Source organism: Oryzias latipes, chromosome 13 (assembly GCF_053564925.1).
Source record: "Oryzias latipes strain Hd-rR chromosome 13, Olatipes_Hd-rR_3.1".
Lineage (NCBI taxonomy): Eukaryota > Metazoa > Chordata > Actinopteri > Beloniformes > Adrianichthyidae > Oryzias > Oryzias latipes.
This window is the reverse complement of record NC_136249.1, coordinates 20,018,923-20,041,095: the sequence shown is the minus strand read 5'-3', so window position 1 is coordinate 20,041,095 and position 22,173 is coordinate 20,018,923. Positions and strand designations below refer to the sequence as shown.

Sequence of the window (22,173 nt, the reverse complement as noted above, 5' to 3'; positions counted from 1 at the left end):
AGCCCAAAAGGAGATCTGTTGTTAAACGTCTTGAAACTAACGAACACACAAACTGTTTTTAAATCTTCTAACTTAACTTTTATTGCATCTTTTAGAAAAAAACAGCTGCAGTTTCCAGCTTTTTCTGTAACAATTATCTCAAAAATGCATGTGAGATTGTGGAGGGGCTGTAGATCAATACAGACTATGAGTTTCTCCTTTTTTTAAATTTTTGGATGCTGGTGTGCCGCGGGATTTTTTTTAAGGTTAAAGTGTGCCGTGGCTCAGAAAAGGTTGAAAAACACTGATCTAGACCCACTAGACAGTGCTCTGAACCTTTTTTCTTCAATGATTTGTGATCTTCACTGGTGTCCATGGATTACATGAAATCTTTCCACCTTTATCCACCTTTGTCATGGTAGGAAGAACACGTCAATGTAAGGGTGGGGTCATCTAAGATAGCACAAGGGTTAAACATCTCTGTTTTTATTTCATGTGAATTGGTTGTATTAAAATTATTGTTCAGATCTGATGAAATAAACAAGTGTAAACTTAGAAAATCTTTTAATGAATGATAATGTTTTCACACAGACACTGAATCCTGAAGCTAAAGTCCTTTGTAGCTCAGCTTTCTTTTCCATGGAACCAGTTTTCAAACACAAGATGGAGAGGAGAACTATCAACCCTGTTTAGAATCAATTATAACGAATCCATTTATGCTCTTATCTCACGATATCCCTTTCAGGTCGGGGTCGCGGGGTGACTGGAGCCTGTTTGGTGAAGGCAGGTACACCCTTGACAGGTGGCCAGCTTGTTGCTGGACACACAATCACTCCCACACACACCTAGAGAGACTTCAGAGTAACCAAATAACTTTTTAAGCATGTTTTTTGGCTGCTGGAGGAAACTGATGAAACGGATGATTCAGCACTGAGTTTTAATGCAATTTGTATCAATAAATGTAGCGTCATAATCTGTGAAGAGTTGTAATATATACAGTAATGACTGAAACTTTTAATTGAATGAAATGAAATACAGATAGAATGACTTCAAATACCTATGTTATCAGTAAGAGAAAATATGTATAAAATTGTGTGTTATGTCTCTTTATGTCTTCTTTTCTTTCCAGAGAAAGTTGTCAAAGAATTGGAGGCAAAAACAATAAAAATCCTGTCATTTCTAACTCTGTTTAGTTTAGTCAGTCACCTCCATTTCAGGGTTGTTTTCAATAAAACGCAGCTTATGGCAAATGGGATGTAAAAATGAGTCTTTTCCCTGTCATTATTATAAATTGCTCTTTTTACAGTTGTGACCTTTTGCATTTGTGCCTCAGTTTCCAGCATGATGAGGACTTTTATTCCATTTGAATAATGGCTTTCATCTTTTCAAAGCTGCCAAATCTGCTGATCTAAAAGCATAGGATCTCCTTAGAAGATCAACAAACACCTTCAATTGGTGTGGGATTATTGTGCCTATTTTTTCTAACATCTGTAACTAACAAACAAACATGTAAAACTGTCTGTATACGTCATTGGATCTAGAAAAAAGAAAAGTGAAATAACACAAACTTGGACCTCATTTTCCACATAATGTTAAGCAAACACTGCAGAATTTTTCCAGTCTGAGTTCACCAGGAAGCCGGAGAAGGTGCTGTCTGTCTTGGTGCTGGAGTAAAAGCCGTTGTATTCAGAGAGAGCCATCTGTACCCACACCTGGTCACCAGGAACAAGGTGAAGCAGGGAGCCCCCCGATAGAGATGCTGGTTTGGGCCAGCTGCCGTAAAACTGAAAGTAAGACGCCTCAGCGTGGCCGTTCTTCATCAGGTCAAACTGAAGGCTGGCCCGGTAAACTGTGGCGTGGACAGCAAAGTAGTAGACCCCAGGGACCTTGCAGGTGAAGCGTCCTGTCTCTGCATTGTAGTCACCCTGCTCGTTTAGCAGGATTGTGTCAAAGCGAACGGCATCACCCACACTGAGGGGCAAGGGTAGACCCTGAGACAGTTTGGCGCTGAAGGCTGATTTGGGCGCCACTGCACACTCCCCATGCTGCCCCCTTTCACCCTTTTCTCCAGGGTTTCCTTTGTCTCCCGTCAGGCCTCGCTCTCCTGTTTCCCCTGAAGAAGAACACAGTTATGTGAACGTGTTGGTGGTAACTTCGGTTCATTCTCCCAGACTTGAAGTGAAGTTGGGTACCTGAGCCCCCTTTGTCCCCCTTCTCCCCTTTCTCTCCCGGAGCAGCATCCCTCCCATCCCGGCCATCTCTGCCCGGCTGACCGGGGCTCCCATGAACTCCAGGAGACCCAGGGATCCCAGGGTGACCAGTGCACAGACTGGGAGGGATCTGGTTGTCCTCCAGCTGCTTGGAAAAATGTACTTGAAGAATGAGGAGGGACTGAAGCAACAATCTGAGTGAATCCATCGCAGACGTCAGGCTTCGAGAGAGAAAAAGGTTGCATTGGTTAAGGAAACTCTGAAAACAAAAATATTTATTGAACATCCTAAAAACCTCAGGATGTTTAAACATCTGGTTCCTACAATAATATGGTCTGAGATCAAACAATCCATTTAAAATGGAATCATCAACACAGAAGCTGTTATCTTCTGCTTCATAATCATGATTTAAATTGGATCTTTAATTAAAATTTAAACGTAAAAAATGTGTAAACCAAAAGATAATCTCCTGGCCTCCTCAGTTGGTCAAAGTTAAATTAAATTATATGTAAAATAATTTTGCTCTGTGCACTTTTTTGTAAACTGGCCTTGGATGAAAAATTACTTCACATAACAGAGTGTGCACTCATGTCGAAACACTTCCTTTGGCCATTTGCTAATCTGGAGCAGTGTGTTTTTTCAACACAAAGCCAAGCAACAATCTTTAAAGCAGCTACTAGCGTCCAATATGAAAGCAAAGAGGCTTCACAACAAAGAGCAGAGTTTGAAGAAAAACACATAAAGCGTCTACAACAACCTCCTCATTCCCATTGTAAAGCACGGTGTTGGAAGGGAGGTGATGTGGGCTTGTGGAGATTCTTGACAAAGATTTTTTAAGCTGTGGTCATAACATATCTGCAAAGTAATATATATTATTTAAATCTACAATTAATCTTTTTAGAAGGCTGAATCTGGAACTTTTCTGTGTGGAGTTTGCATGTTTCTCCTCGTGCATATGTGAGTTTTTCTCCTCCCAATGTCCAAAAACATGCTTTGTAGGTTGATTGGTGACTCTAAATTGGCTTAAGCTAAGGTGTGTGTGTGTGTTTGTGTGGCCTCTTGACAGGCTGGCGATCTGACCCCGCCTTCACCCAACAGCGACCAGGCCATGCAACCCCATGACCCCCAAAGGGAAATAGTGGGTTAGGAAAATGGATGGATCTTTTTCAGCAATTCAAGCTGACCAAAGTGTTGTTAGAGGCGCTTCAGATTGAAATCACAAAAACAAGCAGTATGGAATCTGCAGAGTCCTTCCTGCCTCTGCCAGGAGAACGGTGGGTATCCCATCTTCACACTATACTGTTACTTCTCTGTAACAGAGGTGCAAGACAGATGTTCTGCTGTTTAATGCGTGGAGGGTTTGCATAAATGCTGTATTGACATAAGTTTCTGTTGAGTCATCATTATTTGTTTCTGAAGTGTTCTACAGTCACATCTGTCCAACAGCTCACCACCAGCGGAGTTCAGTGAAGAAAGCCTGTCAACTCATTTACACAAATATGCTTTCTGGAGAAACAAATGCTGCTAATTTTGTCCAGTTTTTAATCCAAAAGCTTGAGAGAGATTAACAAAGTGATGCTAAGAATGCACAGTGCATCTAAAGAATCTGTTGTTCACCTTTCAGCATATCTTTTCTGTGTGAATCAGCTTTCACTGATTTGTACTGGTGATTTGGGCAGAGATTTTTACGCCAAACGCCCTTCCTGACACAACTCTGTATTTTATCCGGGCTGGGGGATCGGCACAGGGGGACCCAGACTTGGGCCACTTGCGGCCCCATAGTTAGAGGGGTGAAGGGTCTTGCCGAAGGACCCACATTGGATAAAGCTTGACGCATCCCATGGGATTTGAACCCTGGTTTCCTACGCACCAGTCCTACACACAGGCAACTAAACCATCCAGCCGCAAACTAAAATGATGGAACGATGCTCCAAAACTGATGTTTCTTTGTTTTTTGTAAAAACTACATCCAAATTTAGTCTCCACCTCCTCTGTAACTCACCTGACCCCACTACCAAAGGGTTAAAAGGTTCCCAATTCCTGATTTGTTCCACTTTTTTATATCTGGGACATGTGAGGAGCCCTATTTTCATGCCGTCATGTTGTCCTCTGATATAAGAAAACTTTCTTGGGCTTGTTGAACAACCTGAGAGCAAAAGTGAAATCACAAAATAGAGGAGCAAAGCAGAAGGAGGAGTGACTGCTGTTTTTCTGACACTCTAGTGGTAAATAAGTCGCTGAGTGATGAGAAATGCTGCCAATCAGCAGGTTTCCTAAGGAGCTGCTGGAGTTTTTACATCCACAACAGCTGCAGACAGAGGAGAGAAACTATGAGGGTGGAACAAAGAGTCAGCATTCCTGGTAGAAGCAGGGAGCAGACGAGAACACAAATATTGGGGAGTCTGAGCAGCTGTCTGCCCTCACAGTTCAGGCCCCATCAAGATTTAGTTCTGTTGTTGAGAAACGCCGTTCTCAGACCTTTTCAATGTCACAGAGATTTTGTCGTTACATAACAGTTAAATGCCACCAAAAACAGGCAAAAAGTAGTAACATGAACACAACACTGAATTTATTTAAAGAATGTTTAGTCTTTCTTTGCTTTTTAAACAAAGACAATAGCTCAGACAGGACACACTTACTGGTAATGCGGTTCATGTTTGTTGGCAAACGACATTTTCCATGCTTGGATTGATGAGGTTTAGCTCCAGAGAGAATCAAAACCTTACCAGAATGCTCAGGAACTGCTTCTTCTGGTGCTTGTGTGTGCTGCGCTGGACCAAAAGATTCCCTTAACCAGAAAAAAAAAAAAAGTTACAAGGAAATGGTAATAAAGTCCCATTAAAACTGAGCAGGGAGAGGAGGAGCCATGTGTCCAGAAATGTGATGTTAAAGCAGCGCAAAAAAAAGCCAAATAACTTGAAGGCAGTGTGAGAAAATCATTGAGGAGGGAGGGATTTAAGGAGGAATAAGCAGTCTAAAGGGGAGGGGGACACATGTTTGCATAACGGTCCTCCTCTGGACATGACCACAGAAACTTCAGAGGACTGCGATCTGAACAGCCAGATGCCCCACAATGCTCTGGGAGTCAGCTGTGTTTTACAGAATTTGAGGTGAAAGATGCAGCACGGAATACGATTTCCACATTTTTCTCTGTGCTGACTCAGATGGGTTCACAGTTGCTCAGTTTAGATGTTTTTACTCCAAAAAAAAAAAACTATTAATAGTAATTCTCTTCTTTATATGCTTCGTCTTGCATCACCCTGATCAATAAGCTAAGCATCCTGATCTTTTCCTCCATCACCAGCTTCATTTCAAGTTTGCAAGACTGTTTGAGTTTTATATGACAGAGAAAACTTTCACTTTTTGAACACAATAATGAGTTTCCACCATTCACTCAGGTAATTAATGAGGCATTATGGCCAGTGAGTTCAGAGGCTGGTTTTATGGGGATCTGCAGGAAAACGAGCTTGTGCTTGGTGTTTGAGCAGTAAAACGGCTTTTATGGGAGCAGAAAACCCTTTTAAGCACAAAACTCATCCTTTTTTCTTCTTTTTTTTTGTAAAAGTGCGCTCCCTGTGAAGGCAGCAAGACGACACCGAGCTTCAAACGTTTAACGAGCAACACATTCAGCAACTTCTACTACAGCCACTTCCTGTTCTCTCCTAAAATGATGACGGAGGGGCATTTACCTCCATACCATGAAGCAATTCAGCAACTTCAACCTTTAGCATTGGAAAAGCCGTTTGTCGTGTCAAATCAGAAAAAAATAAACAATAAAAAATAAAAAATGTGATGCTAGTTTTGATTTTAAAACACGAGAGCCGATGCGATCAAAAAGCAGACAGAGCAGAGTAAAGGAGACATGTTTATTATTTAAACTATCACTTAAATAAAAAAAGTGCATAGAAAATAAACATGATTAGAAACTTTTCTTTTTACACTTATGTACAACTTTGTTTCCTAATTATACATTCAACCAAGTAGTTTGTAGTTTATTTTCACATGGTGGTTTTCCTTCATATTGTTGATGTGTATTGAAAAAAACAAAACACTGTTGAATGGGAAAATATATATATATATAGATGTATGACTGTGGTGAATACCGTTATTACAGAGCAGGGGGGGGGGGGTTTGATATATGACAAAAGATATATTCAAGGCAGTTAAAAAAAACAAAAAACAAGCCGTTCATGATCTTACTTCCTCCCCCCCCCCCCCCCTCCTAGATAGGAAGACAACGTCTATACACAACAAGGAAAAATCTACAAATACAGGCTAAGTACTCGTCCCACCTCCTCCTTTTTCTCGTAAAAAGTACAAATCTGGGTAAAGATGCAGCCCAAAATAAATAAATAACAGGTTTTTAACATCAACGTTTCTTCAGCATGATGACTTTCTGGTACGACAGTATATGACAAAGCTTCTGTGGAGAGATGGTTTGTCTTTCAAAGTGACCCAAAAAAAATAATTTATCCCCCCCCCCCCAAAAAAAAATAAAATTGGTGGTATTTTCAAACTTCAAGTCAGCCTTTTTTTGTTTGTTTGTTTTGTTAAATTTACGTCCGTCATCTCTGATACCCCTGTTAAAACATACAAAACATTCACTATGACAACTGGGGGGAAAAAAAACAAAAAAAAAACACATAGTAATGAAATCCAATCAAATGTCTGACTTCAGAGAAGTTCACAACCACATTAAAAACATTTCTCATCACATTAAAACCGTTCTGCTCCAGAGAGAAAAGAAAAGCGGCGCCGCTCCTCGCTGGTGGAGGAGCAGCGCCGGCACGGCAGAAAAGTGGTACTGAATATCCATATACAAAAGAATGATGCACGTTAGCTGATAGTACTGTAACACAAAACCATTATAGGTACATTGAAACATTGCTTTAACCGTTATAAATCTGCTGTTTTGCTACGGTAACTAAGTTTGTCTGACCATTCCATATACTATAGATACTAAAGTACAAGAAGTTACTATGCATGTTTCTGTATAATGTTGTCAAGTATTTATACTATAATTACAGATCATGACGGAGAAGGGCCACTGGTGTGGCGTGGAACAATGTCCCGAGAATCAACAGAAGCTGGTTCCTTATTGGATTCGCTTCATTCTGTAAAGTAAGTGACTTCTTGTTGACCCTGAAAACGCAGAAGTGGAGCTTGTGAAGTGAGAGTCGTGCCCAGAGCCCTTCGCGCCAGTAACTGTTCCGCCCACCGCCGCTGACCGCTCTGCGGTGGACAGAAACGGCGCTCCCTTCAGCTGCTCGCGCTTCCGGTTTCTTCCTGGTGCGGAAAAAAAGGAAAAAAACTGCTGCTGGAGCCCACTTTTCAGGCCTCGTCCGCGTCTTCCATGTTGACCGGGGGGGGTTGCGCAAGAACTCCAAACAAATACAGCTGACGAAGCTTCAACATCGTGTGAAGGAAGAATATACATTCATTGTTGACCTTAGCAGCAGAAACTCAGCGGGCCCACAGTCGGTGCCGCTGTACGGGGCCGCTCTGCCAGCGGAGGAGCCTCAGCCCAACGGTGCACACGTTGCACCAACAGGAAGGAGAGGGCTGCTGGTTCAGTCCCTGCCCTCACTTTGCTGAAGAGAAAGAATCAAGAGAAGTGCACTTTGCTGCGGCCCCCCAACAACCCCAAAGAGCCGGGTGCACAGACTCAAAGCGTCCCAGCTGACCGTGAGTGCTTGTGGTTTCAGGGAAAGAGATGTTTTTCCTATGTCCATTCAGTGCCTGTGTCACAGCTAAAGTGCAAACCTTTCAGGGGTCATATTTCACCTTAAGTTCACAGCAAGGGGGCAGTGCGGGAGGAACTGCTGACGGCCATGACGTCCCAACCAAACCGGCATGAGTGGAAAACGATAACGGGGGGGGGGGCAAATTGCAGTCACAGACTTCAGATCAAACTGTGGACGCCAATTGTCCCGCCTCAATATTCCATTCAAGCCTCATTAAAAAAAAACAAAAAAAAAAACAGCTTTAAAAAAGGACATGCTCACTTACAACTAAGGCAAACACCAAGAAGACACAACCGAATGCATGTTTTCCAAATGCTGGTGAGCCACGGACAACACAGATCACAGATGGATTCAGAGGAGATCTGCAGCCGACTGGAGTTTATGGTTAAATTAAAGGCACCTCTTTGTTTCAGGGTCTGCAGAGAGAGAGACTCATCACCGTCGACCGGTGGGATTCTGCCGAGTTTAAAAAAAACAAAACAAATGTGCACGCTTACTTTAGTGCCAGTTGACCCATGGTGTGACTGCCTGGGAGCAGCCAGTAGGCAGACTGGGTGTGGGGCTGTGGCGACAATAAGGCTGGAGAAAAGAGATATCAGCAAACGACCAATAATCCTACCTCTCTCAAGTGCATAATAATAATAATAATAATAATAATAATAATAATAAAAAGAATTCACATATCTGCCATATCACCAACATAGAAAAGAAAAAGCTCTGGTAAAACGGCCTGGGGTGAATGAAGAGCTACTGGTGGACTGAACTTAAAAAGGGAATCCCCTCACAGACCAGCGTCAGTCTTTGGAATTAAAGAAAAAAAAAAAACATTCAGGCTTTGAATTTAAAAAACCAAAAAATAATGTTAAAAAGTGGAATATAAAACAGAGACAAAGCATTAGTGTTTGTAAACCTCTATTTCCTACAAAAATGGCAATTAAAATAAATACAATTTTAAAAAAATATATAAATACCATCATTAAGTGCTGTGAACAACTGTTTACTTTCTTCTTTTTTTTTTTTTTTTTTTAGAAAAATATACATTATTTACATTTTGGAAAAGTAAGCATATTTCCCTGTCCGTAATAAAAAGACAACAAATAAAAAAACAAATAAACACTTTTCTCATGATAATATTCATCGCAACAGGTCAAGAAGAAAATTCAGCTTAAGGGCTTAATGTTTGGTTTTCCTGCTGCTGTAATTTGGAACATAACTGGAAAGTTCAAGTTTACACACACACACACACACACACACAAATAATCGAATTCAAAACAAAAAGCAGCATGCACAAATGTGCAATACGCCTGTCTGTGCAACTTTCCAAAATAAAGAAATGAATCAATGACACCGAAGCACAGCAGTGGGTTTCTCTGGTCCCATGCTTGTCAGTCCACCAGAACCTCTAGCTGCCTGGCCCTCCCCAACAAGAGACTTCATCTCCTCCACAGCACATCCAAGTTGCTCCCAAGCGGTCAGACTCAAGTTCAATCTAATACCGTTTCATCCCAACGACAAAAATCAAGTTTTGAAAAACGTTCTCTCTTTTTTTTTGTGGACTTTCTTCCCTCGTCTGTCCTGTAGCTAGAGCTCCCTCTAGTGTTTCCATCTGTTCCGCTCAATCGCTCGGACCTCCCTGCTTCGGCCGAGGAGAAGCTCCCAGTAAACTAGAAAAACCACTAAAGGCATCAGGGCACATTCAAACAGGGAGATCTGAACCACGAACAGCTGATGATAAAACACAACACCATGAATTCACTGTCAATCTGAACGGCTAACCAAATGTCCCCTCAGCAAATTGCACTTTGGTGGAAAAATGGAACCAATTTGTTCACTTTTTTGTCATTCTCTGTTCACATGAGCAAATCTGCACATATGTGTTGAAATATGCTATGAAGGGGAAACTTTTGCACTTTGGTGGAAAAATGGAACCAATTTGTTCACTTTTTTGTCATTCTCTGTTCACATGAGCAAATCTGCACATATGTGTTGAAATATGCTATGAAGGGGAAACTTAATCATCCAAATATAAATAAAAGTTAGTATTGCGATGCTGTTCCGTCATTACTGACCTCTTCCGAAGAAATGTCCAATGCCAAATTTAAAATAGACTAAAGGAGGCACATCAGATGGAATGGCCCATCCTCCAAAAAATGGCCCTTTCTGCATATAAAGTATGACCCACAGCTGCTGTCTCTTCCAAATCTGCAGAAGAGGGTCTCTGTGGGCCGGACCAATACGTTGACATGAAGCCATGGCAAAGCCTCAGCAGGGTGTTGGACGCTGCTCTTCAGAGAAGTATAGGAAAAAATGGCCATCAGTTGAGAAACTTGCGACACTTCTTGGTGCCGCAGTTGCAGGGCAGCTTGTTGCTGGCGTCCTCGATTGGGAACTTGTAGTCGTAGGTGAGCTCCTCTCCGCAGCAGATGCGGCGAGAGGCAAAGATGACGATGTGCTTCTGGCCGTCCACAGTGAGGACCCTGGAGTAGCAGTTCGGCTCACAGGAGTGGTTGATGAAGCGGGCGGCGTTGCCGTGCACCGTAGCATCCACCACTTCGTAGTCATCGATGCGAAACATGTAACAGCCGATCCCCTTTGGAGAGCAAAGACGGTCATTTTAACACCAAGCTACAAATAAACCTTCGTCTATGGTACCGAAACGCTCTCACCTTTGCGTCATAGTATTTCTCCCGTTTGTCAGTGAGTACAGACCGAATTACATTCCCAGAATATTCAATGACCATCTCCCCGGCCTCAATGGTTTTCTTGCAGAACAGACCTCTGCCATGAATAGGAGACCTGCAGAGAATCAGAACACCATTAACCAGGGGCAACACATTTTGACATCATCTTTCATTCTTTCATGCCTGTTTTTCTCTTTTGAACCTTGAACTTTCTTAACTTTCAATAGAAAATCTAGCAACATTCACAGAAAATTGTTGTGGTCTAACCTGTAAACTCCAACAGTTTCCTTGGACATGGCCTTGAGCTGTTTAAACCTGACAGCAAGCGGCAGCTCCATGGACGCTCGCCTACAATCACAGATGAAAAAATAAACAAGACTCTGAGAAACTACGCTTTTGGGTCATTTTAGGGGAAAAATAATCCGGAGACATACCTAATGATCCTGAGCTGACCTTCATCCTCCTCTTCCTCCTGTGGCCTGTATTCGGGCGGCTGACGATGTTTTGAGGCCAGGAAGTTGAACATGTCGAACACAGACCTCCTGGAGAGAAAAAGCAGAGCCATGATCAAAATACGACACAGCCCAAAGAGATTTCATCGGCATGCTGCAAAAAACCTGGGTGCTTGATGCAGTTCCCTTCCTCACCTGTGGTGGATTTCTGCACGGGCAGAGCCGTGGGGATTGAGGGGAGGGTCTTCGCTCTCCTCTGGTTTGTGGAAGCGAAAACTGTAGCTTCGGCAGTGTTTGGAACCGCACAGCTGCTCCAGCAGGAAGACCACGGCTTCATGAACGATGCCAAGCATCCTCAGTCCGTTCACACCTGGGATGAGCAGAAAAAGACCGTTTCATGACTGACATCTGTAGTTGCTTTTTGTTGTCATGTGAATGAGCCCTTACCATCGAAAGAGAGGTCGCTGAGTCTTGCGTGGGAGCGAGCCTCCTTCACCTTATCCGTCAAGCACTTCCAGGCATCTGCACAAACAAGGTCGCATTTCTTTCTCAAACAGTTGTCCTCTTTCACTGACAAATTAAACAAGTAAATTTAGCCATTCTGGTCTCACCTTCAATACTCTCAGAGCGAATGTGGAAGCCATCCTCACTACAGATTTCAAAGATGATTCCTTTTTTGGGTTTGCTGTCCGTGCTCGGATCCTCGACGTTGCTGTCCTTGTTGGGTGGTAGCGACACAGGAACAGACACGCCTCTTCCAACAGGGCACGCTTTGTCTTTTCCTACTGGCTTCCCTGGTGCAGCAGTCCCTTCAGGTGACTTCTTGTTACCAAGAACACTACGCGAACAGGTCAAACATTAAAAAACATCTTTATGAATAGTTTGAAATTTGATGTTTTTATTTATACATATTCACCAACAGGCCGAAACCCATTAATAGGTGAATTGGGAAAAAAAAATGTCATTCACTCTGACACGGTTTACCTTTTGCTGGTGGTTTTTTCTGAGGGCTTGGCTGTGTCCATGGGTTCAGGAGAGCTCAGGTCTTTGGAGCTACTCAGAAGAACGATAGAGAAGTTTCAGTTAGAATCGTATTTTTATGAAAGTTACTTTAGCAAAGTAAAATAAGCCTTTGATTACTTAGTAAACTAAATTTTTTGAAAATAAGAATGAATCCAATTACATGGATTTATTGCCATGTCTGGGAAACCCCATCTCCTGGGGCAGGTCAATTTTAGAGGAAAAAACTAATAAAACTAGTTAAAAATGTTAAAAACTGTGCTAACAAAGTGGGCACACTGCAAGAACTAAATCTTAAGAAGGTAAAAAGAACCTTGTTTCAATAAAAAAAACTTTTTTTATTTCTTCTTTTGCAAGAAAATTGATCTCATCAAGAAAGTTTTTGAATAGCAGCAGGATGTTTTTCTTGGTTCGACCATTTTTCTTACCCCCAAAGATATCTGCCAATGGGGTAAAAATGTATGACTTATTTCTAAGGAGCCTGTTTTTGCAAGAGACCTAAAGAAATCACTTTAGAAGGTGAATATTCACTACTTGGCAAAGACAAACACAAGAAATGATATAAAGGACAATAATATAATACTGGGGGCTGCTAAAAATGCAGCCAAAAGAAGCAGAATTCCTATTTAATTTTAAGTTAAATTGTATTTTGTCAATGACTGAAATGGGGAGGATAGGTTTCATGAAAACAGTGAATTTCTCACCTTGGCTTTAAGATTGGAAGCTGCCCTGCAGGTTTGTTGACTTGATCTTCTGCCTGTGAGGCCTTGAGCTTTTTGCCACTGCTTGAGTCCAGGCTCTGCCTGCTCCTCTTCACCTTCTGTTTGCTCTTCTCTGAGAGTGCGCCTGATCCCGCTGTGGTAGAATTGAGTGGCCTCTGCTCCGACGATCTCACGATGGGTGTTGTTCTGCTACTCTGGGAATGCGCAGAGGGGAGTGCTTGAGTGAACACTCCGACGACACGTCCTTTGGCGGGGCTTTGAGGTGTAGATGGGCTCGGGGATAAAGCAACAGTGTTGTTTGCACAGGAGTCCACGGTCTGCGCTCTACTAACAGGCTGGGACTGATGTTGCAAGTACAGGTTATTAACCTCTGTCTCTCCCTGCCGGTTGACGGCCATGGTGATGGTCTGCTGAGTAGGCAGGACACAAATGCTACTAGCGATAGATGTTTGAACAGGAGAGCTAAGTTGTGACATCAAAGTCCCCGTCCCTGCTGACTGAATGACCACCGGCTGGTCTGACAGGCCCAGACCATGAGGACCTGCTTTAAAAAGGAGGTTGCTGATTGGCCCAGTGATCTCAGTGGATCCAAGAACAGGGGTGGAGAGGGACACCGATCCAGGTGCAAGAAGGCCAGCGGAGCCACTTGGGGGCACAGACACAACATTCAAAACTGACTGACTGGGACTGAGGCCAGAGACGGTACAAGGTATCAGATGAGTGGAGGATTCGTGACCCATAATTCCAGACTGGGTGGTACCAGGAATCCTCTGCTGTAGCAGGGTAGTGGGGTCCAAGTACATGAACCCCCCTGATTTTCTTTTGATAATATTGGGAACCTTGCGCTGGGAAGAGGACAGGGTGCTTAACTCGACCAGACCACTCGGTTGGCCGGGGATGCTCGCAGTGATCTGTGGGGAAGACAAGTTGATGAGAGTCATGTTGGCGGGGGCCACGTCAGAGGGCGCCAGAGTGGGCTGGCTGCGAGAGCGGCTCGCCTTTTTGCTTTTCCTTGGCAGGCGAGAGATGGGACGCTTCTTGCCATGAGCCGAGGCAAGCACAGCTGGGGAAGAGTTCATAGAAGAGGGGCTGGAAACGATGGCGACACTAGGACCCAACTCGTGTGGCCGACCAGCTTCTGAGACAAGAATCTGGGACTGGTCATGCGCCTGAGAGGGAAGACCAATGAGAAGACCGGAGGTGGTGCTCGGGATTCCTGTCTGGAAGCCTGTCTGTGTGGGTCCTGTGAAGGCGTGAATCTGAGAGGGGTGGGGTATGGTGCCCAGGACTTTGCCCCCACCAGGAAACATAGGCTGACCTGATGATAAACCAGTATTCAAACCTGTGGTGAGTGTCATGGAGCTTAGCACTGTGGGTGAAGCAGTGTCCATCACTCCTGTGGCGCTAATCTTTTGAGTGACTCCGTTAGGGACAGTCTGAAGGACGTAAAGAGGCTGGAATTGCTGATGGACCACGATGAGCTTGTCTGGGCCTGATTTGATGACAGCAGGACTGGAAACCTGAGTCTGGGAAGGTCCTGGTCCAGGCACCGGACTGGGGCTGCCTGCAGTGGTCACAGAAGCTGGGAGGTACTTCTGACCCTGAAGGGGCATTGATGGAGAACTTGGCAAACCAGGGGTACCCGGATTCCTTGGAACATCCTGGCTAGCTGGAGCTTCGTTCACGGGGCCGACAGCAGGACTGGCAATAAACTGTTCAGGAGTCATGTGACCTTCTGTAACCTGAGTCTCCCTGTTTCCCAAAGCTGTGCTGTTATGCTGGTTCTCAGAGGGGGACAAAGCTGGCCCCGCTGTTTTCTTACCCCCACTCTTTTCTCCACTGATGGTCTCCGAGTCAGAGTTTAGGCCTAGAATAGTACGGTTTGAGGTATTTGAGATAAGAGTCCCGGCAGAGTGGTTCTGACTTGTGCCGACAGTGGGGCTGCGTGTGGTCAAGACGGACAGATCTGAGGGCAGCTCCAATGGAAGATAAGGCTCTTCCACAGAAATGGAGCTATTAACACTGCTCTCCACAACCCCTCCGCTTTCACCACTCGCTAGTGGCTGTGGAAAGTCACCAAACAGCATATCTTTAGGCCTGTTGACATCCACTCCTACATAGCTCTCATCCAGCAGTGGCTCAGACTGCTGACCTAAAGTTGGCAAAGACATGGACTGCGTGTTCAACACAAACTCCATGATATCCGATGGTAAAATATTCCCACAGTCGTCGCTGTTGTTGTTGTCGGAATCTGATTTAAGCAGGTCTGTGCTGAGGGTCAGTGGAGTGTCCAGGGGGTCCTGGGCCTGACTCTGAGGCTGGGACTTGACACTACCTCCTAGAGGAAGGCAGTTTTCCTTCTGGTTCCTTCTGCTTTCCCGGGTGTTGCTGCTTACGGCTCCGCCGCAGCTGTCCGCCTCTTTGCTTGAAACGTGCGCAGCAGTTTTCTCTGTGTGCCTTTCTCTGCCCCTTCTCTTTGGAGTAATCTTGTGAGGCGTGGACGTGGAGGTGGCCGTGGTAGTCGTGTTGCTGGTGGTGCAGATGCTGGTGTCACTCTCAGAGCCGTCATCAACACCGTCAAGCTGGCCTATTTGCTGCTTGCCAAGGGTCCTGTCAAAGACAAAACACAATGTGTGAAAAAAAAACATTACAACCAATGCAAAATCATGGTTTCCAAAGTGAGTATACTAACAGAGATCCCAGCATGTCCGTCTCTGTTTTTTCTTGAACTCTTTGTTGCTGCTGCTCCTCATCTTTGAGAAAGCGCTGGAGCTGGGACCCCCTTCCGAGACATTGGTCTAATCCTTCTATAGATGGAAGGCCCTCGCCGGGATTGATAATTGTCCGAGTGAAGTTGTAGTAGTAAGGATCTTTACCCCTCTGTTTCATTCCACTATCGTCATCCTCTCCACTTTCCCCTGATGAAGATGAGGTGCTTATATCATCTGCTCCATCCACCTGCCCTTCCGCTGACTTCTTACGACTGCCTGTCCTCCTCTTCACCACAGGGCCCGCTCCGTCACCACTGCCATAGAAGGGAAGGTCCTCTTCCCCATAGGAGCGGACTCCATAAAGAGGCGTGAGACCAAAGAACGTGTTGGAACGGGCACGAGCGCTGCGGCGCGGGTACCGCCGCTTCGCTGACCCTGACCCGTCGCTGTCATCTTCGTGATGTTTGTCATCCAAACTTCTGTTGTGGTCGTCCTCTGGGCCGTCGTCGTCTGCGCACTCGGTGAGTAGACTGTGGTGATCTCGGAGCTTGTTGCTTGAGTAGTCTTTGTGAAGCTCGTGCTCCTCTGCTTGAGTCCGAGTATCAGACTCCGAGCTGTCACTGCTGCTGGCAGATGGGGATGAAAAGAGGGCAGAAAGGACAGAGCAGTGAGTTGTCTGTCCAGCAGCAGCGGCAGAGGAAGTAGTGCCAGTGTGACAGGAGGATGGGGAAATGCCTGCAGCTGTGATAGTGCCATTAGGGTCAGTCATTTTATCAGTCTTCAGTGGAGTTGGGGTAGAGAGCCTGACTGATCTCTTTTTCTCTCTGGAAGCCAGTGGTAGCTGGTTAGCTGCCTGCTTAATATAAGACTGAACAGTGGTGTTTCCACCCGTCTCAGCTGCTAAACTAGTCTGCTGCAGCTGCTGCAAGCTGCTCTCCAGACTGGAGCTGTTCTTCCTCTCCGGACAGCTGTAATTGTCCCTGCTCTTGGAGGACGACCTGTCCCCTTCCAGGTTAAAATGCTTCTCCCCCTGAGCCTTCCCGTGGGCTTTGGTGCTGTTCCCAAGCACTTTGTTATTGCTGCTGTTGTAGAAGCTGGTGCTTGAAGCATGCGTGTTGGAGCTGCCAGAAGCTTTTGTGTTATTGTTGAGAAGTGGCATTTTGTTACTGCTGTTGCTGTTTGGAATGTTCTTTTCTCTGTCTTTGGACACGTCTCTGCTGCCTGCTGCCTTAACTTTGGGGTGCTTGTCTTTGGCAGTCGAAGCTGCATTTGGAGAGGCCAGGGGCATGGTGCCTCGTTTGATAACATCTTCATCTGCTGACGCCTTTGACAACCACTGAGTCTTCGCAGCTGCTGCTGTGGCTGGACCTGATGCGTGTTCATTTGATTTCCGTGTGATAGACTTCTGCGGGGAGCAAGATTTTCCAACAACAGAATCTTTTTGGAGTGGAGGTGGGACTGCATTTCTTGTGCCGCTGATGCTGTCCTTTCCTGAAGCGAGCCTTTCTTTGCTTGATGTTGTGTTGGAGTTGAAAGAGGGACGGTGATGAGACAAGAAGTTCAGGCTTGCAGACACATCTTGGTCTTTGCCTCCATGTTTCCCCTGCTTGTCTACTTGTTTGTTGCTGCCACTTCTCTGTAGACCTGAGAGAACTGCAGTGCCTACCGGAGGAGAGGACTGACCACAGCCTGCAGGAGCCAGTCTGGAGCTCTTGTTCTCAGTGCTCATTGGTTTGCACTGGCTGCCTGGGTTAACTTCTTTCCCTGAACCAGTTTCTTTGATTCTCTCTGTGTTCCTATAGCTGGAATCTCTTGACGGATGCTTACCTTTATCAGAGTCTCTGCTAGGAGGTCTGTCTTTCCCTTGACCACAGTCTTTTCCTGTTTCCCTGCCATACTGCCTGTGCTTGTCAATGTTTCTCATTGCAGAATCTTTACTGAGAGATCTAGTTTTGTCAGAATCCTTGTAGCTGGGGTCTCTAGAAGCTGATTTGCTCTTATCTGTCTCTTTATTGCTGGAATCTTTGCTCACTTTTCTTCCCATGTCAAGGTCTCTGCTTGCTGGTCTTGGCTTTTCTGAATCTTTTGAAGGATCTCTACTCTGAGGTTTCCCCCTGTCTGATTCTTTTAGACCTGAGTCTTTACTTAGCGGCCTCCTCTTTTCTGGGTCTTTGGTTGAATTTTTGCCCTTGTCGGATTCTCTTTGTCCGATTTCGCTAGACGATCTGTTCTTGTCAGATTCTTTGGATGGGTGATCTCGGTTTGAAGTCCTGCTCTTGTCTGCGTCTCTCAAACTCTGCTTTTTGTTTGGCTGTCTATATCTCTCTTCAGAAAGGGGCTTTCCTCGATCGTTATCTCGCTGGGCCGGGATCTTAGCTGAGTCTTTGCTAAGGTGCCTCGACTTTTCTGGGTCTCTGGCGGGGGAGGGTATCAGAGGAGGAGGTGAAGTAAGGGGCCGGGTTAAAATCTGAGCTGCAAAAGTTACACCTCGTTGTTTGTTTAACTGATAGGACGCAGGAGACAGAGAAGGGGAGCTGTGACGTCTCGACTCGATATTCTGAACACCAGCATTCACCAGGGAATCCCCAAATGTCATGACCTCCTTGCCTTGGGGTTGCACAGTAATCCCTAAATGAAAAAACAAATCTGTGAAAAACTTGGACTGCTGACATCACTCTAAAACAAATGAGGAGTATTATCTGTAAATGTACTTGACATGAAACATTCTAATGGCTCCACATCAGTACCTGCAGATGGCATGAGCTTGGGGCCGAGTGAGCGTGGACAAGGCGGGTAACTGGGGTGTCGGTTTCTGGTATAAACCCTGAGCTTGGGGGTGTTGGCGGGAGACAGTGTATCCGAGCGCCTCGGTGACTCGAATGGATCAGGAAAGTCTACATCTGTAAAATAAATCATACGAAAATTTCACTCTTTGCCGTTATTAAACCAGTCAAACATCTAAAAAAAATCAAATGCATCTCTGTCTTCAAAGGTCCCACCAAAAAAACACAAAAACAAGGCCTGTTATAACTAATCAAAAACCACTGCTGACAAGCACTAAAAATGTAAATGATGGAAATCACCAGATACACATAAATGTTCTTGAAAAAGTAAAGTTTATTTCAACTCAATCTTTGCAATATACTTTGTCTTGATGAGCAACTCTACCATTATTCTGATGTAATGGAAGACAGATGTCAGGCTTTACCTGCATTGGGAGGTGGGCTGTGTGCAATAGTGTAATTCTCTTCAGGAGTCATCGCACTCTTCAAGTCAGAATCTCTCACAGGAGGGTCGCAAACTATAATCCTACAAGTGTAGACACATCGCTTTCGAGCATCTAAGGTACTCCAGTACACCCTTGAACACCTGTAAAGAAATATTGTTCAATTATTTCACAAAAACTACTATCAGTTTTTTTGACAGTCCTTTGTGTTTTCTTGCAGAGAAGAAAAGCGCTGACAGTAGAATGAATAGAAAAAGTGGAACTCACTGGTATCCTAGAGGAAAGAGTTTGCGTTTGCAGTCTGAGAGTTCAGTCAGTATTCCCAAACAATCAATTTTCATGGATCCTGAAAAAAGAAATGTTGTTTGAAACAATTCGTACAGATAGTTGAGATAATCCAACAGAACAAAACTCTGTAGTCGTTTTCGTACCTATCATCATATGGACGCTTTCTGGCTCCAGTCCCGCCAGAAATTTCCTCTTAAAGTTAATCCCCTCCATGTCCACTAGGATTCTACGAGTTACCTCAAACCCTGATACCACCTTGAGAAAAATAAAACAAAACACTTGGGTAGAAGAATGCAGAACAGTTGTGGGAATGTACTGATAGTGGCTGGTTAAAGAGTAAATATGGCTTCCTTACCTCTCCTCTGATGACATCCCTGTGTTTTGGACAGTAGATTTTTTTGTCTTCCAAGAAGGTGCACTGACACTGGCGGGCGCACATGAAATGGTAGTTCCGGGTGCAGGAGGTGAAGCAGCAGCTAACTGTAGCCCCTGTTTTTTGGCACCTTTCACAGCACTGGATAATAAAAAAAATAAAAAAAATATTTAGATTGGTATTCAGAAACATGTCCTAAAGGGATGAGTAACTTGGCATTTTACCATTTTCTTTCCCCTGAGAACAGCCATGTGAACGTTTTTCAAAGATGCATCATCATCTTCAAACACCTCAGCAGACCAGAGAGCACAGTTGACATGTGTCCACTCATTCTGACCGATGTACAGCAACCTGCCACACTCCTAAAAGATTCATAGAGGTCAAACACCTTTAATCCCATATGTCTTCAAACAAATCAGAGTCTATCAGTCACTTACATTAATTTTCTCATCCCCATACTTGAAGCAAAAAACACATTTCCTGTTATCAGTGACACCTGGTGGAGGAGGGGGCTCTGGTCCGTCGTCTAGATCTGGGGCCAAACAGATTTGATTAGGGGTGATCATGAAGAACATTGTGAGCTCTGAAAGATTTTTATTGATTTATTTTTCAATTAAGGAGAACCGAATTGCTGTGTTTTTTACCTGGTAGGAGAGAGGGGGGCGGAGGCAGGACAGGAGGTTGAGGAGGGGAAGAAGCAGGCAAATCAGGTTCACCGGGAGTCTTGGGCTGGGGGGCTGGAATGATTTTTTTCATGAAATGGGGGTGCTCAGCACGGGAAAGCTCCTGTCTCTCCTGCCACTGGGCATAGTTGTGATCCAGGGATGGAGGCAGCACAGCGTTGGGGAGGAGCCCACTGCTGGAGAACATGAGGAGTACATGATGTGACACCAACAACCAGGCTTAATGAATACCAACGTTAACTAGATGAGTTATGACAACTTTATTGAAAAATTAAACAGTTTAAACAGCAAAAGTGATAGACTTCATAGTATTCATCGAATACTAGATGATCCGACATAATAAAACCTCAAGTAAACTCTTTCCAACCTATCAGGAAACAAAACCACCACAGTAATCCCGCCCACTGTTTTACCCTCTGCATATAACTTAACAATGGACCTCAGAAATTTTTCACTATCCTTACACCACCTTAGGGGGCTGCTCCAGCCTATAAGGGAGCGCCGCCAGAGAAACTTTGCATCCTCCTGTACCATTCATACGAGGACCTCAAGCAGTCCAGGTGGAAAGTCGTCGTACAAATAATCAACGTGTTGCAAAAAGACTTGGGTGGCAGTGAATGAGCTTTGAGTGCTTGAGTCATAATTACAGAATAAGTACATAAGTGTGGTTTGTAAACAAGACAATAAATGCCTTGAAAAGTAATTTATGCCTGACATGAAATTTAAAAGAAGTGCCCTTGGCTTTAAAATATTGATGCGATCCTTGGTAGTACTAAACCAGGCAATTGAACCGTAAAAGTATACATGTATAAAGGGATTCAGCTGGTTCAGAAAATGAATAAGTGGATGTATAAAGTAGCATTTGGTAAATTTCAAGTTGGCTCTATTGATCAACTGTCCAGAGTGTACCCCGCCTTAGTCTTGAAGTAGTCTGGAAACCCTCCAAAAACCCTTGTGACCCTGCACAGAACTAAGCAGAAAAAGATGGATGATGGATCAAAAGAGATTAAAGGTGCAGTTTTGACAGCTGATCCAGATGTAAAGAAAAACCTTCTAACCACTTCAGCTAAAATACAAACCACACTGCAAGAAAGAGCTGCAACTATTCTGCAAGCAGGAAGTGCTTAAATAAAAAAAACGAATCAGTTGTTCGAGCTGTAAGAATGAAATGATAAATGGTTAGAAATATGATTTGGGTTGAAGAACCTGCTTTTTTTGTTGTTTTTAACATTAAGGTAAGAATTACAAATAAGTTCTTAAATGAAAGCTTTTCCAGGCTTTCAGAAGCTCTTCTCCTAAATAAAATTCTCAATCTATTGTTTTAATGGAATGGTTTTCAATCCCTTTTTTTTAACTTGTTTTGCCACTAAACACTGAATGTTAATGCAAACAGATCTTCACACAAAATAAATCAACTTTGCAGGAAACATTTTTAATTTCCCTACTGGCACTACAACTACAGTAAAAACAAAAATAAATAAATAAGTCAATTTAAAAGACGACTGACGTTTAGTTCTTTGGAACAAAACACAAGGATTGTCTGAGTGTTCAGTACATTATGTACTGAATAGAGACAAGCACTAATTCTCCAGACGCAAGAACTTTCAAATGTTGTGTTCTGGCCAAGACAAGCACGACTGATTAATTTGTGCAAAGCAAAGTTTCATCTTAATAAGTCAGTCGAGAAATACGTAAACCAACAGAGAGCGATGTCAAGAGCCAACCACAAATCAACCACAACAATGTATCAGATGGACCTCGAGTGAAACGCGACACCCCTGCAGTCGGCTTCTCCCAGCGTTTGGGGGAAACGAGGGAAAGAGGAGGCCGAGGGCCGAGTCTAACCGACAGTATTGGTGAATGAGTGCTAGGAAAACGTCTCTTACAAAGACATCAGCGAGCTGAGAATAAAGTTATCTCCAATGCCAGCTGACTTAACTGATGTTATTATCCTGTCTATAAAGGGCGCATTGCTTCAGGATTCACTGCATTGCTGGTGAGTGAATGTTTTTACGGAGAGAAATGTGAAACTGAATGCGGCTTTAAACAACGTCCAAGGCTTAAGTAACAGTCGCTGTCATGTA

The 22,173-nt window shown here is 44.1% G+C and overlaps 2 protein-coding genes across 4 annotated transcripts in view; both read right to left on the bottom strand.

The window, feature by feature from the left end:
* Positions 1-526: 526 nt before the first annotated feature.
* c1qtnf5 (C1q and TNF related 5) lies at positions 527-5,118 on the bottom strand. Of its 2 annotated transcripts, none has more exons than XM_078930066.1 (3): positions 4,916-5,118; positions 2,172-2,410; positions 527-2,092 (listed from the first exon to the last, which is right to left on the bottom strand). In XM_078930066.1, the coding sequence occupies exons 2-3, from the start codon at positions 2,395-2,397 to the stop codon at positions 1,572-1,574; spliced, it is 747 nt and encodes a 248-aa protein (XP_078786192.1). In that variant the 5' UTR covers positions 2,398-2,410; positions 4,916-5,118; the 3' UTR covers positions 527-1,571. The 2 variants fall into 2 exon arrangements, with proteins under 2 accessions (XP_078786192.1, XP_078786191.1); XM_078930065.1 differs by having other exon boundaries at positions 4,829-4,998.
* A 3,844-nt stretch (positions 5,119-8,962) lies between these two features.
* Positions 8,963-22,173, bottom strand: part of kmt2a (lysine (K)-specific methyltransferase 2A) — a 32,031-nt gene continuing 18,820 nt past the window's right edge. Inside the window, exons 17-34 of one of the 2 annotated variants that reach the window (XM_011482582.4) lie at positions 20,051-20,265; positions 19,844-19,938; positions 19,631-19,768; positions 19,389-19,547; positions 19,177-19,288; positions 19,013-19,091; positions 18,728-18,888; positions 18,267-18,419; positions 15,501-18,147; positions 12,791-15,418; positions 12,051-12,119; positions 11,678-11,904; positions 11,514-11,588; positions 11,262-11,436; positions 11,049-11,156; positions 10,882-10,962; positions 10,600-10,729; positions 8,963-10,523 (exon numbers count right to left, since the gene is read on the bottom strand). In XM_011482582.4, the coding sequence (XP_011480884.1) occupies positions 10,248-10,523; positions 10,600-10,729; positions 10,882-10,962; positions 11,049-11,156; positions 11,262-11,436; positions 11,514-11,588; positions 11,678-11,904; positions 12,051-12,119; positions 12,791-15,418; positions 15,501-18,147; positions 18,267-18,419; positions 18,728-18,888; positions 19,013-19,091; positions 19,177-19,288; positions 19,389-19,547; positions 19,631-19,768; positions 19,844-19,938; positions 20,051-20,265 (7,528 nt within the window). In that variant the 3' untranslated portion in view covers positions 8,963-10,247. The remainder of the gene's footprint in view (positions 10,524-10,599; positions 10,730-10,881; positions 10,963-11,048; positions 11,157-11,261; positions 11,437-11,513; positions 11,589-11,677; positions 11,905-12,050; positions 12,120-12,790; positions 15,419-15,500; positions 18,148-18,266; positions 18,420-18,727; positions 18,889-19,012; positions 19,092-19,176; positions 19,289-19,388; positions 19,548-19,630; positions 19,769-19,843; positions 19,939-20,050; positions 20,266-22,173) is intronic. The other variant, XM_011482583.4, reaches the window with a different exon arrangement.